The sequence below is a fragment of the Temnothorax americanus genome, unplaced genomic scaffold (assembly GCF_048541705.1).
Source record: "Temnothorax americanus isolate GAGA-0224 unplaced genomic scaffold, ASM4854170v1 Scaffold118, whole genome shotgun sequence".
NCBI lineage: Eukaryota > Metazoa > Arthropoda > Insecta > Hymenoptera > Formicidae > Temnothorax > Temnothorax americanus.
Window position 1 is genome coordinate 79,788 of NW_027509251.1, and position 13,867 is coordinate 93,654.

Consider the following 13,867-nt stretch of genomic DNA (forward strand, 5'->3'; position numbering starts at 1 on the left):
TGCACTTTGCTTGAAAAATACATATGATATAAAGGCACAAAATAAAAATTTATGCAGAATTATTCTTATTGTTAGTACAAAGTAATAGGAGCATGATCCTGGAGAAGTCCCATGTCCGTGACATCGTCATCGTGGACGGGGCCTGGGGCCCACAAAAAAAATAAAAATAATATATTTATGTGCGTATGCGTATCGTGCTCGTGCGATTGCGTGTGCGTGTGTATGAATATGTATGTTCAATTGCATTACGGTTTTATATGTAATATTATTTACTTTCGACAGTAACAATAAAAAAAAAAAACATATATTTCATTTATATATGTATTTTCGTTTACATTTCTCAACATTTTATCAACGAAATATTAAACAGAGTTTTTTGTCCTAAATAACATTACCGTTTTTTTTTCTTCAAATATACCCTAGAATTCCAAAAAATCCTGATTTTACCATACTAAGTGTACGCTACCCAGTGTATTAAGAGAGAGAGGGACAGCAATGAGAGAGGGAAAGAGGGAGAGCGAGAGAGAGAGAGAGAGAGAGAGAGAGAGAGAGAGAGAGAGAGAGAGAGAGAGAGAGAGAGAGAGAGAGAGAGAGAGACAGAGACAGAGAGAGAGAGGAATAAATGGGTGCATGCAAATTACATACATAGAGAAAGGAATAATAATACGAGAGATATCTGTCCTTGTCTAACGAAGCATCTGTACGACATATCTGTCAAAGCTCGTTCTTTGAAACGGCTTCATAGATCGCAAAATCCTTTTACAGGAGTAAAGTTTAGGTACTAATGAAGGGTGGGATTGTAAAATAATTTGTAATAATTGAAAAAAATGTAAAATTGCCTAACGAGATATCTGTACCACATGGGCCCGATTCTCTAACGAGAAACATATGCGCAAACACTGCTCTAACAGAAAGGCTGCAAACTGATTTGCTCTGTCGCACAGTTTTTAGCCAATAAGCTTGCAGCTTTTCTGTTAGAGCAGAGTTTACGCATACGTTTGTAGATAGAAAATCGGGCCCCATATCTGTCAAAGCTCGTTCTTTGAAACGGCTTCATAGATCGCAAAATCTTTTTACAGGAGTAAAGTTTAGGTACTAATGAAGGGTGGGATTGTAAAATAATTAGTAATAATTTAAAAAAATGTAAAAATGTCTAACGCGATATCTGTACCACATATCTTTCAAAGCTCGTTCTTTGAAACGGCTTCATAGATCGCAAAATCTTTTTACAGGAGTAAAGTTTAGGTACTAATGAAGGGTGGGATTGTAAAATAATTAATAATAATTGAAAAAAATGTAAAAATGCCTAACGCGATATCTGTACCACATATCTTTCAAAGCTCGTTCTCTGAAACGGCTCCATAGATCGCAAAATCCTTTTACAGGAGTAAAGTTTAGGTACTAATAAAGGGTGGGATTGTAAAATAATTTGTAATAATTGAAAAAAATGTAAAATTGCCTAACGAGATATCTGTACCACATGGGCCCGATTCTCTAACGAGAAACATATGCGCAAACACTGCTCTAACAGAAAGGCTGCAAACTGATTTGCTCTGTCGCACAGTTTTTAGCCAATAAGCTTGCAGCTTTTCTGTTAGAGCAGAGTTTACGCATACGTTTGTAGATAGAAAATCGGGCCCCATATCTTTCAAAGCTCGTTCTTTGAAACGGCTTCATAGATCGCAAAATCCTTTTACAGGAGTAAAGTTTAGGTACTAATGAAGGGTGGGATTGTAAAATAATTAGTAATAATTGAAAAAAAATGTAAAAATGCCTAACGCGATATCTGTACCACATATCTTTCAAAGCTCGTTCTCTGAAACGGCTTCATAGATCGCAAAATCCTTTTACAGGAGTGAAGTTTAGGTACTAATGAAGGGTGGGATTGTAAAATAATTAGTAATAATTGAAAAAAATGTAAAAATGTCTGACGCGATATCTGTACCACATATCTTTCAAAGCTCGTTCTTTGAAACGGCTTCATAGATCGCAAAATCCTTTTACAGGAGTAAAGTTTAGGTACTAATGAAGGGTGGGATTGTAAAATAATTAGTAATAATTGAAAAAAATGTAAAAATACCTATCGAGATATCTGTATCATATATCTGTCCTGGTTCGATTGCTGTGTAGAAACCAGACAATGTAGCCAACCCCGAAACTGCCCACAGCTGCGTGCGCCATCTCGCCATCTCTCGCAAGATCCGTGAACTACTGCTGTGACATAATTGCTGCTCTGCGTGAATATTTTTGTGAAAAATATACACGATCGTTTCAAAGCTCTCATTTTTATTCCAGGCTTTCAATCTCAATTTCAAAGGTACGTTATTGTTTGTGCACGTCTTCTGAAGGGTGGGAAAGTTTAATTTCGTACATATTACGTATACAACTGTTTATATCAGAAAATAAGGTTTTGAGGTGACAGCATTTTAAAATTTTTTTCAATTATTACTAATTATTTGACAATCCCACCCTTCATTAGTACCTCTACTTTACTCCTGTAAAAGGATTTTGCGATCTGTAAAGCCGTTTCAAAATGAGAGCTTTGAAATGAATTGTCGGTAATTTGGACGGCTTTAGCATCCCCTTAAGTGTCTATGGGTAACACCGCGAGCCTAGAAAGGGGTCTCATGAAGGCACCCTTTGCTGTTCGGACGGTGGCGACTCTTGTGGCGCCGTCGGGTCCGGTGTGAACGTCCTGAACTCGCCCTAAGTGCCACTGCAAGGGAGCTAGGCCTTGCTGTTTTATGAGCACTAATTGCTCTGGTTTTAACTGTATGCCCTTGTTGACCTTCCATTTAGTTCGTTCTTGCAAAGAATTAAGGTACTCGGAGCTCCATCTACGCCAAAAATGTTGTTTTATTTGCTCTACCCTTTGCCAACGTGTAAGCCGATTCTCGTTAATATCATGTAAATCATGGCAAGGGAAACTATTTAAGGGCGTACCAACAAGAAAATGACCGGGGCTAAGATACGCGAAATCATTTGGATCATCGCTTAGTTGCGTGAGCGGTCGTGAGTTCAGGATCGCTTCCACCTCACAAAGTACCGTTTGCATCTCTTCGAAGGTTAAATGCGCGTTACCTATGATTCTAGCCATGTGATACTTGGCCGATTTTACCGCGGCTTCCCATAAACCGCCGAAATGCGGCGCGTTAGGCGGGATAAAGGACCAGGAGGTTTCCTGTTCGCGAACAAACTGTTTTATATCGTCTCGTACTTGACTGTCGTTCAATAAGTTGTGGAACTCTTTGATTTGCTTATGCGCTCCGACGAATGTAGTTCCGTTGTCGGAGTAGATGCAAGCAGGTTTGCCTCTTCGAGACATAAATCGCCGAAGTGCGCCAATGAAGCTTTCCGTTGTAAGATCGCTTACTAGTTCGATATGCACGGCTTTCGTGGCGAAACATACGAAAATGGCGATGTACGCTTTATGAAAGCGGGCGTTGCGTCGCTTGCCCTCCTTCACTGAGACGGGTCCGGCATAGTCGACACCACAATGCGAGAATGGCCTTGAGACTGTGACGCGGCTGGAAGGTAACGAGACCATTACGGCCTCCGACTGGCTCGGTTTGGCCTTGAAGCATGTTACGCAATTTCGAATAATTTTTCGCGCGGTTGAACGAAGTGATAAAGGCCAGAATCTCTGTCTGACTGCGGCCATGGTTGCCTGAGTCCCGGCATGCATGTTACGTACGTGCTCTCGCCTTATTATACGCTTCGTAAATTCGTGATCGCGAGGTAGTAATATGGGATGGCACGCGTCAAATTTTAACTCAGAATTCTTTAATCTACCCCCCACCCGGATCAGCCCGGTTTCGTCAATGAAGGGAGACAAGGAGAGGATTTTGCTGGACGCGCTAACCGATTTCCCTGTGCTTAGTGCTCTGTGCTCGTCGGGGAATGAGCTCCGTTGTACTGCTTTGCACACGGCATCTGATGCGTATGATATCTCGCTATGAGAGACGGATTCGGTGTCCAGACTTGTCCGATGTGCCTTGCGGAATCTGAGACAATACGCTATGATGCGGTGTATCTTGCTTAAGTTCGAATGTTTCTTGATTAATTCGTCGACGATCGAAGGACTGATGGTGACGACGGCTACCACTGTTTTTCTTCTTTCGGGAAGGTTATCTCCTAGGCGAGTGATATTCTTGTTTGGCCAGCGGCATTCTTCGTGTTGTAAAAATACGGGCCCATGCCACCATAAACTTGCGTCCACGAGTTCGTGTGGATAAAGTCCGCGTGATAGTATGTCGGCAGGATTGTCTGATGACGGAATGTGCCTCCAGTCTTCTATCTTGGTCAAGCGTTGCACCTTACCGACTCGGTTGGCTACGAATACCTCCCACCTCCGGGAAGGCGAGGTTATCCAGTTGAGTGCAATGGTAAAGTCGGACCAAAGGAATTTCTTGTAGTGCGTTATGTTGGTCGATGCGCTGACCTTATCCGTCAGTTCCGCCAATAACAATATCGCTTGTAGCTCCAGCCTCGGGAGCGATATGGCCTTGAGTGGGGCCACGCGGGATTTTGAACAGAGCAGCTCGGTGCGATAGCTGTTGCCGAGCTTCGTCCGAACGTATATACAGGCTCCGTATGCTTGCTGGCTGGCGTCACAGAATCCATGTATTTGTATTAGTTGAGGATCCGTGGTGAACTTTACGCATCGTGGAACTTGTACTTGTTTTAGAGCTGATAATTGTTCCTCCAGTCTCGACCAACGGGCATGGACGTCTTGTGGTACGGATTCATCCCAATAACTGCCCGATTTCCACAGGTCTTGTAGGATGAGCTTCGCGATCACGATGACAGGTCCGAGGAGACCGAGAGGATCGAATAATCTGGCGGCTCCGGATAATATCGTGCGTTTGGAGATGGTGCGGTGACTCTCTTGAATGTTATGTGAGACTTGAAATGTATCTCTGGTGTGGTCCCATTGCATTCCTAGAATGCGGGAATTTTCGTCGCTGCAAATTTCTACCGGCTCGTGGCTCTGATCTTGGACGTCCTTTAGTAGTTCCGGGCAATTGGATGCCCACTTGCTCAGTTCGAACGCTCCTAGTCGTAGTATTTCCATCACTTGATGACAAACTATTTCCAAGTCTTTCTTGGTGTCCGCCCCGGTCGCGACGTCATCCACGTAGCATCCTTTCTTGATGTGGATTGATCCCACCGGGAATCTCGTTGCGTTTTTCTCGGCTACGTTATTGAGACATTCCGTGGCTAGGTATGCGGCAACTGCAGTGCCGTAGGTGATCACCACAGATTCGTATGTCTCGACGTCGAGGTCTGGCTTTCTTCGCCATAATATACGTTGAAGATGTGTCTGCGATGGGTGCACCAGAATCTGCCGGTACATCTTGATTATATCGGCCACGAAGACGTGTAGGAAGAAGCGAAAGCGAATCAGGAGGGAAATCAAATCTGGTTGGACGACTGGTCCCACCCTGAGTGCGTCGTTTAAAGATACTCCAGTACTGGTTTTGCAGGATGCATCGAAGACCACTCGTATCTTGAAAGACTGCCCCGCCATCTTGACCACACAGTGGTGAGGTAGGTAGACGGCCGGCGGGTCATCGTTGGGTTGTTCGTTTACCAATTTCATATGACCGAGCGCGATGTACTCTTGCATGAAGCGCGCATAGTGCTCCTCTAAGTTTGGATCACGCTTGAAGCGCCTTTCCATGGCTATCAGTCGCTTCATCGCGATGTCTCTGGATTGCCCGATTTTGGCCATGACGTGTTCCTTAACTGGAAGCTTCACGATGTATCTGCCTGATTGATTTTGAGAGACGTTGTCCGCGAAGTGCTTCTTGCAGATGGCCTCTTCGATGGTGTAATTAGCTGTACGATTAGAGATGTCCTCTTGTTGCCAAAAACGCGCTAGCTCCTCGTGTATCTGTAGGTTGGTTATTGTTGCGTGGCAGGCTTGTATCTTCAGAGCTTGTTTCGATGGATTGCCTAACCTGCCTGCTAGGATCCACCCTAGACGCGTCTTTTGTAGCGTTGGATGTGCCTGAGATGATTTGACTTGTCCGACGCACAATAGTTCCCAAAACAGATCCGCGCCGATGAGAGCGTCGACGTGCGATGACTCGTGAAAGCGTTTAAGTCGTCGCGATTAAGGGTAAACGATGGAAGCTTGTCCGTGACTTGATCCGTCACAATGCATTCAGCGTCGAAAGAGTATGAATTTATGCGCGATGACATTTTTAATCGAACGATCTGAGTAGATCTTGTGTTGGCGCCGTTTATTCCCGAGATCGAAATGTTTAATGAACGCGGTTTTAAACCGAGAGCAGACACGTAACTTTTCGAGACAAAATTAGCCTGAGAACCACAATCCAGTAACACACGACACGGTTTTTGCGCGCCAGTATTGTCGTAGACGTATACGACAGCCGTGGATAGCATGACGTACTTGCTGTCCGAAAGACGCGACGCGTGTGCCACTATCGCAGTCGGCGATGCCGTCGAAGCCGGCTTTGCGTTACTCCCTTGCTCACTTTCGGTTGTCTCGGAATCCGACGATGCATGCAATAACGTGTTATGTTTCGCCTTGCAGACTCGACAATTACCTGATGGGCACTTGTTCGCGACATGAGTTGTAGAGCGTAAACAATTGTGGCAAATTTTTAATTTACGAATTTCCGCATTTCTACGAGTGACAGGGAGAGCTAAAAAGTCCTTGCAATTATATATAGAATGCTCCCCGCTGCAGTAAGAACACTTAAATTTCAGCGTCGCGACACACGCTGCTCGGTTCTTTCCGTTTGCTGACCGCGCGTTAGCATTCTTTGTAGAAGTAGCACTTGGCTTGCTGGTAGCTTCGAGAACCTGACAACGATGTGTAATAAAGGTGACGAGTTGCTTGAATGTTGGAATCTCGTGTCCGGTTAACGAATTCCGCCATGATCGCGCTGTGTTTGGATCGAGTTTAGCGCTTAACATACATACGAGTAGATCGTCCCAATGAGATGTCGGACGTCTCAATGCCTGCAATGCATGTATGTGCTTTGACGCGCCGTCGGCAATTTGCCTTAGTTCGCGAGCGTTTTCCTTACTCATAGACGGAAGCTCCATGATGGCTTCGACGTGCTTGTGCACGATTATACGCTTGTTATCGTAACGCTCTTTTAAAAGGTCCCACGCGATTGAATAATTGAGACCCGATGTCTCGAGGGACCCGATCACATCGCTCGCTTCGCCGGTTACGGACGTTCGCAAGTATTGTAGCTTCTGGACATTATTTAACGACGGGTCCGCATGTATGATCGAATTGAAAACGTCGAAGAACGGGAACCACTCGTCGTATTTACCGGAAAATGTCGGAAGGTTTATCTCGGGCAGACGTACGCGAGTTGCGGACTCTGACGACTCAGAAACCATTGAGCTCGACGGCGACGGTGTCGCGGCGTGACGCGACGTGGTACGATGCGAGTTTAGAAGTTCCCGCATTTTGGCGGAAAGATTGTAAAACGCCTCTTCGAATGCTGCCCGATCGTTGTGTTCAGCGTCGTCTGTCATTTCTAACTGTAACTGCACTGAATTGTACTCTGACCAGTTGTTATCTAACCTCGACCGACGCTCCTCGAGCTGAGCTACTACCGACGGAGTGATATTGGCGGCGTCGATACTGTCAATGTACGTTTTTATCCGCGTGCAGGATGACTTGATAATCCCGCGTTGTTTCCGCAACGCGGTCGGATCTCGCTCGGTAGCCATCTTGAAATAATGGCGCGAAAGCTTTCTCGAGAACGATTGTATGAAACGCGATTGTACCGAACCGACGCGAACACTGGGTTGCCACCCCTACCTGATAACGCAAGCGAGTGCTAATCCTCTCGGCGAGGCTCTGGCGTGGTCCTCCTGGTGCCCGGACGCGACGTCGCTGGGCTGCGGACCTCTCGATGCGTCGTGGTACTGCGGGGCGTGGCACGTACGACGTCGGGCTGCGAAGAATCCCTGGTCCTGTCGTGGTGCAACAGGCGATGGCGTGTGGCGTAAGGCTGCGTTGGCGCCTCTGGTACCTTTGTGCGCCCTTGCGTTATGTCCTCGGCAGGCGTATTCTTGCTCGTCCTGATAGGACGCGAAATGCGACTGGTAGTTCGCTGGCGGGCCTTCTATGGCGGGCCCTGGATTGGCGGGCTTTCGTGCCCACGATTTCTCGACGGCGTGTTCGCAGTCTGGCGACAGGCTCGTCGTGTCTCGGTGCTGGGATCGTCGTAGCAATGCACCGAGGCCGAGATATTGCTTGCGACTGGATGCTTGCTGACCACCTCGAGTGGCGGATGTCTTGGATATCCGGCTCGAAGGACCAAATTGTTTATGAATAGGCCTAGTGGCCCCACGCAGTTGATCTTGTGGCTGCCTCCTCAGGATCGGGCGTGGTCGAGAAGGAAAATAATCACTTCCCTGCGTTGACTAAATTTATTGAGATTCACTGAGGTGGTACAAATTCGGTCTATCTCTCGACTTGCGCGGCGCGTGCTTCCTGTACGAAGATCACGGGGATTCTGGTCTCTGCCGACCGCTAGCGGCAATGGGGGGATGCGCGGATCGCGAGCGCAGTCGTAGTTAGGCGGGATAGCCCGAGAGCGCCCGGATGGCGGGCACGCTAACGTGGATCGATAAAACAGGAGCGGACTCAGAATGTACTATACAAGAAGGTTAACGATATTTATAACTATATAAAATTAATTATTAATTATATTAATTTTTGTTAAATAATTATCATGTTAGAAAAAAATAGAGATAGGATATCAAGAGACACGGCGTAGTGTCTCGCGCCAAGTACACGCGGAGCGAGACCGGCCGTTACTACATTTACGCGAGCTTTACTTCTGTAGTAACTTACGATAATTCCTTCGCGTAAACGGGATTTTGTAGTAACTTGCGATAATTTACTCCGCGTAAACGAGTGATATATCGTAAGTTACTACAGAAGTAACGCTCGCGTAAACGTAGTACGTGACTCTTACGCGACGCGACGGGTTGCGAGTACCCTAGATGTTGAGATCTCGATAACGAGTGAACGGATCAAGTTCTAAGTAGGCTTGATCGATAGCTTGGGGTCCAATTAGGGGGAGAGGGGGTTTCTCTTATAATATTCCGTTACGTGCCCTACGAGCGGAGATATTGCGACGCAAAGTCCAAATGTGAAAATTTATTTTTAAGATACTTTCTACTTCTAACGCCGACGTCTTATATGATGACGTCATAATCAGAAACGTCACTTTCACTTTTTCGACACTGGCGGGTAGCGGCGTTAGTATCGCAGTGCAGTGCAGTGTAGACAGTGCGTTCGTTTAGCGCGCTGTCAGTCAGTTCCTATTCATCAGTTAATCTATCTCGAGAGCACTCGAGAGACACGGTAAACGGTAAGTACGAAGTACGCGCGGAGCGAGACCGACCGTGACTCTTTACGCGACGCGACGATTAATTACTATTATACTTATTTTATTTACTGTTTATTACTACGTTTACGTGAGTGTTTATACATACAGGTTATAACCTATTTACTGTTTACTACGTTTACGTGAGTATTTATACATACAGGTTATTGACGGCAGGTTTGCACGAGCCGCACGCTGTTCCGAGGTAATAAGATGCGACAACGCGCGTATGCGAAACAGCAGTAACACCGTAATCGTGCCGGCGATATACTGAATTGAATTGCTTCGTGCTTATCTGGAGATTTTGTATCCCTACATTGTGTTACCACCGCTGCCGGAAAAGAAGGTTCTCTACGCTTGGCAGAAAGTGACAACTGACACGTTCGATCCCGACTTCGTTGATCGCAGAAGAGCTGGACTCGAGGTACGTTTCCGATTTACAATTATAATAGTATCGTGCGATGAATGTTGTACCCAATTATAACCTCAAATGAAGTTGTGCACGTTGCTAGTATTCTGATTATACAATACATTTTTACTTTGTAGAGGTATCAAGAGACACGGTAGTGTCTCGCGCCAAGTTTATATATTGACAGCAGAGAGCTGATATCGAGGAGATCAAGGAGCCTGTTTACAGGTATATATATATATATATATATATATATATATATATATATATTGATGGCAGGGAGCTGATGCCGAGGAGATCAATCCCGTTTATTCACGTTTATTCTTTTCCAGTTTTAATCTTTACCATCCAGCTGTATCAAAATAATTCGACTAATAATTTCTATACTATTGCAGTTATATACAAATATTAAATTACAGCACATTTTTTATATTGACCATATTTTTCATAATTTTCAATACCATTTTCTCATAACTTTTTTTTCACAACTTTGCAAAACCACTTGCGGATGTTATATTGTAGCAGTATTATTCAATTTGATTTTTTCTAAGTGTAATCACGTTTGCAGAGTACAATGAGCCATGCACGAAAAACCAGGAATGCTCGCACGTGGAGGGTGCTATCTGCACGGATAACATGACATGCGGATGCGCGGCTGAGACGGTGCTGAATATGGACGGCAAGAAGTGTTTGGCGGCCGCCAAAAAGATCCGGGACGAATGCACGGAGTCAATACAGTGCACGGCAACGTTCGTGTTTTCAACTTGCGTCGGCAATATGTGCCAGTACGAGCGGAATTTTCATTACGAACACGAGCTGACGAGATGTTTTTCCAACAAAGGTACTCGAGAGTTTTCAACCGATAGTTCTCCCGTAGAATCACGCGTCATGTTTTAAAAAATCCAGTTCCAAAAATCTCTTTCTCCGCACCACGTCATAAGAGATAACAATTAATCGTTTTCATTATTTTGAAGCGATCGGCGATGAGTGCGCGAACAATTACGAGTGTTACCAGGCCAAAGATTACGAGAATGAAGGCCATGGCACATAAAAGTACATAAGCAGTAAGACGTAAGCAGTAAACAAATTGACCAATCACAGTTGAGAATTAGGCAGCCATATTAAAACGTAGGACTTACAACGAAAAATTCCACAAGGATAAATTCTTATGTTTTACGTTTTACGTCTACCAATCAAGAGCGACTAGAAAACTCGTTATATTCTATACGCAGCTTTCAAAGGGATCAGAGGTTATTTTTAAGAAACATTGAAAATATTAAGATATCGGGTAAAAATTTGTGCCCTCGTGCCACAGTACTGTAGCATAGTGGTTATTTGGCAGAGATATCGGGTAAAAATTTGTGCCCTTGTGCCACAGTACTGTACTGTACGCATAGTGATTATTTGGCGGTTTTGGCGCTCACGGAACTTTTGGTAAGCATATCCCTTTTACGTTTAAAAATGTATTGCAAATTTTTATTCTATCACATGAATTTATGTAATACATTATTGCACTGACAGATAAACTGCAGAAGCACAGCGTCTGAAGTGTCAAAGAAGGTCGTACAGGTTAGGACATTTCTTTCAGCTCCTTGCCAGGTAAGTTTTGACAGTAATACCAATGAACGGCAATATCGAATATTATAATCAATTTTATCATTAGCAATTTATTGCAGTTGCTGTTTAATCTGACGGCAGCTGATCCGCATTGGACCGCGGCTGTCAAAACCAAAATGGAACATAACGAACATGAATATTGTAGTGGTTCATATAATAAAGAATTCGAAGACGATATACATGAAGTCGTCGAAGTTGAAGGGGAAAGCCTTGAAAAAGGAACTGATGAATTGTTGATAGATGCAGTAAGAAGTTATCCGCATTTGTACAATTCATCTTTGAAGGAATACAAAGACACAAACATGAAAGAAAATTCATGGATTGAAATTTCAAAAATTTTGGATATGTCAGGTAAGATTAAAATATTAATTTTTTAATGTTCTATATAAACAAATTAATATTAATATGTGTATGTAACAATAATGACTTTCTTGTAGTTTCAACTTGTCAAAATCGATGGCTACGCTTACGTGAACGATTTTCGAAGGAGAAACGACTTCGCGAATTGGAGACACGAAGTGGTAGTGGTGCCACTCATCGACCTGTATTCCCATTATACCACAATCTCTTGTTTTTGGATAGCCATATAAAACGAAGAAAGTAAGTTTGATTAATATAGACTATATGTGGTAAATAATATATATATAATACATAGTTTACTTATATTACACTGTATTAATTAATGTTTTGTAGATCATATACGAACGTGTCTGCTGCCAAGAAGCAATTAATGGATGCATCAAGTACATCTTCTCTTCCTGATAGGATCAACATAAGCAGGAGCAACATTTCCATTGCCTCAAACAGTTTTAAATACAAACCCAAACGACTCTTTTCCGTATTCATTGTTCTCAAGTCCATCTCAGGCTTTAAAGGTATCAAACACTAATCTTGAGAATGTACTACCATTGTTAGCCTGATGATATATTCATGCAATTAGAGACAGAATTTAAGGTAGAAGTACCAATACCTGGACACGTATCTATATTTGGACACCTTTAATTATTATTTATAAGTATAACGCAAATTAAAATCAAAGATAAAAATATTTTTTTGTAGTTTAAAACTTTAGTTATATATATACTTTAGCTATAGTATCCAAACGTTTATTTCCATAAATTTATATTTTTTAAAGGTATCCACATAGGTACGTGTCCAGGCATTGGTACATTTACCTACCCTTAGGTGTCCGGGTATTGGTACTTTTACCTTAGTAATTGTATTCCTCTCCATCTAAATATTTAGGAAAGTAATATACAACAAACTAAAGAATTAACAGAAACTGATCGCAGATCACTGCTTTCATCATCATCTCAGTGTGAGTCACTTAATTTTTCTGGCACGAGTGGAGCAACATCAATATCAAGAGATTCTACACCATCTCCTGCACCACAAACGCTACCCTTCAATATAAAAATGGATCGCTCAAGAATAAAGAACAAAAGTAACACATACTCAGAGCATTCACTTGCAGCTCTGAGCGATAGTCTTCAAAAGCGTGTGACTAATGCAGAACCATCTCAGCAAAGGGGTTGGAATCTTAATGATTTAACACCTGATAAAAGTTTTGCTTTGTTAGTAGCAACAGAATTGGAAAGAATGTCTGAATCCGAAAAATCGAGACGAAAGCAAGCGATTATAGAAATCTTATGGAAACCATTAGGTTAGGTTATAGCCGCATAACTTTGTTTCTTATTTTATAATAATATAAGATCTTACTGTGTTACTTTTGTTCTTCTGATATATTATAAAATATTTTTTAAAAATAATCTTATATTATTCTTATATTACTCTTATATTAATCGTACAATTAATCTTTTAGTTTATTTTTACCTGAAAAATACATGTTTGTATATTTTATGTAATAACATTTTATTCAGCAAAAAATGTTGTTTTTGTTCTGTGTTGCTGCCAAACGCTCCAACACAAAAAATTATTTTACTTTGTAGTTTTTGTACTGGCAGGAATGTATACAACAAATACAAATAAAAGTAATCAAATGCATTTTAATAACCTTATTTATTTATTAATAAATGACGGAGACCGATCTTATATTAACTGATATATAACTCTATTTCTAGAATACACATATTATTGTCACTCTTGAGCAAATCACTGTATTCTAACTTCTTGGCTTAATGGAAATCTGGACTGTTGAAACCTCTATTAATGTACTCGTATTGCCATGAAACTTTACCCTCAGGCGTTAGCAAATAATCTGCTATTTCATCTCGTTGCTTGTATGCCAGTGTGGTTGAACGACGAGCATTGGTTGCTCTAATACGTTCAATTTCTACTACGTTACTTGTAGAACATTCACTTCTCCAGCCTCCACTAATAATAGTGCCATTCTCTTGCTCAGTATCGACGAAATTGGGAGGACAATAAATTCTGTGTTCTGCTGGCCTCAAATCGTTCACAGTTTTTAAAAAATTGTGGAGACATATCG

General features: G+C 42.7%; 2 protein-coding genes across 2 annotated transcripts; one reads left to right on the plus strand and one right to left on the minus strand.

Annotated features, from left to right (window-relative positions):
* Positions 1-2,584: 2,584 nt before the first annotated feature.
* LOC143908865 (uncharacterized) lies at positions 2,585-7,722 on the minus strand. The gene is made up of 2 exons (XM_077426694.1): positions 6,955-7,722; positions 2,585-6,013 (listed from the first exon to the last, which is right to left on the minus strand). Exons 1-2 carry the CDS (start codon positions 7,720-7,722, stop codon positions 2,585-2,587), a joined length of 4,197 nt encoding a protein of 1,398 aa, XP_077282820.1.
* A 1,519-nt stretch (positions 7,723-9,241) lies between these two features.
* On the plus strand, positions 9,242-13,188 carry LOC143908866 (uncharacterized). The gene is made up of 10 exons (XM_077426695.1): positions 9,242-9,377; positions 9,556-9,816; positions 9,939-10,029; positions 10,370-10,642; positions 10,776-11,235; positions 11,323-11,400; positions 11,478-11,769; positions 11,856-12,018; positions 12,112-12,304; positions 12,664-13,188. The coding sequence occupies exons 7-10, from the start codon at positions 11,535-11,537 to the stop codon at positions 13,084-13,086; spliced, it is 1,014 nt and encodes a 337-aa protein (XP_077282821.1). The 5' UTR covers positions 9,242-9,377; positions 9,556-9,816; positions 9,939-10,029; positions 10,370-10,642; positions 10,776-11,235; positions 11,323-11,400; positions 11,478-11,534; the 3' UTR covers positions 13,087-13,188.
* The last annotated feature ends 679 nt before the right edge of the window (positions 13,189-13,867 follow it).

Bases quoted from the DNA above. Each gene is read 5' to 3' on its own strand.
- LOC143908865 (XM_077426694.1), bottom strand. From the start codon at position 7,722: ATGGCTACCGAGCGAGATCCGACCGCGTTGCGGAAACAACGCGGGATT. The intron at 6,014-6,954 runs GTATGTATGTTA...AAATCATCTCAG, and splicing joins CTCATTGGGACGATCTACTC to GCACATCCAACGCTACAAAA.
- LOC143908866 (XM_077426695.1), top strand. From the start codon at position 11,535: ATGGAACATAACGAACATGAATATTGTAGTGGTTCATATAATAAAGAA. The intron at 11,770-11,855 runs GTAAGATTAAAA...ACTTTCTTGTAG, and splicing joins AAAAATTTTGGATATGTCAG to TTTCAACTTGTCAAAATCGA. The intron at 12,019-12,111 runs GTAAGTTTGATT...AATGTTTTGTAG, and splicing joins AGCCATATAAAACGAAGAAA to ATCATATACGAACGTGTCTG.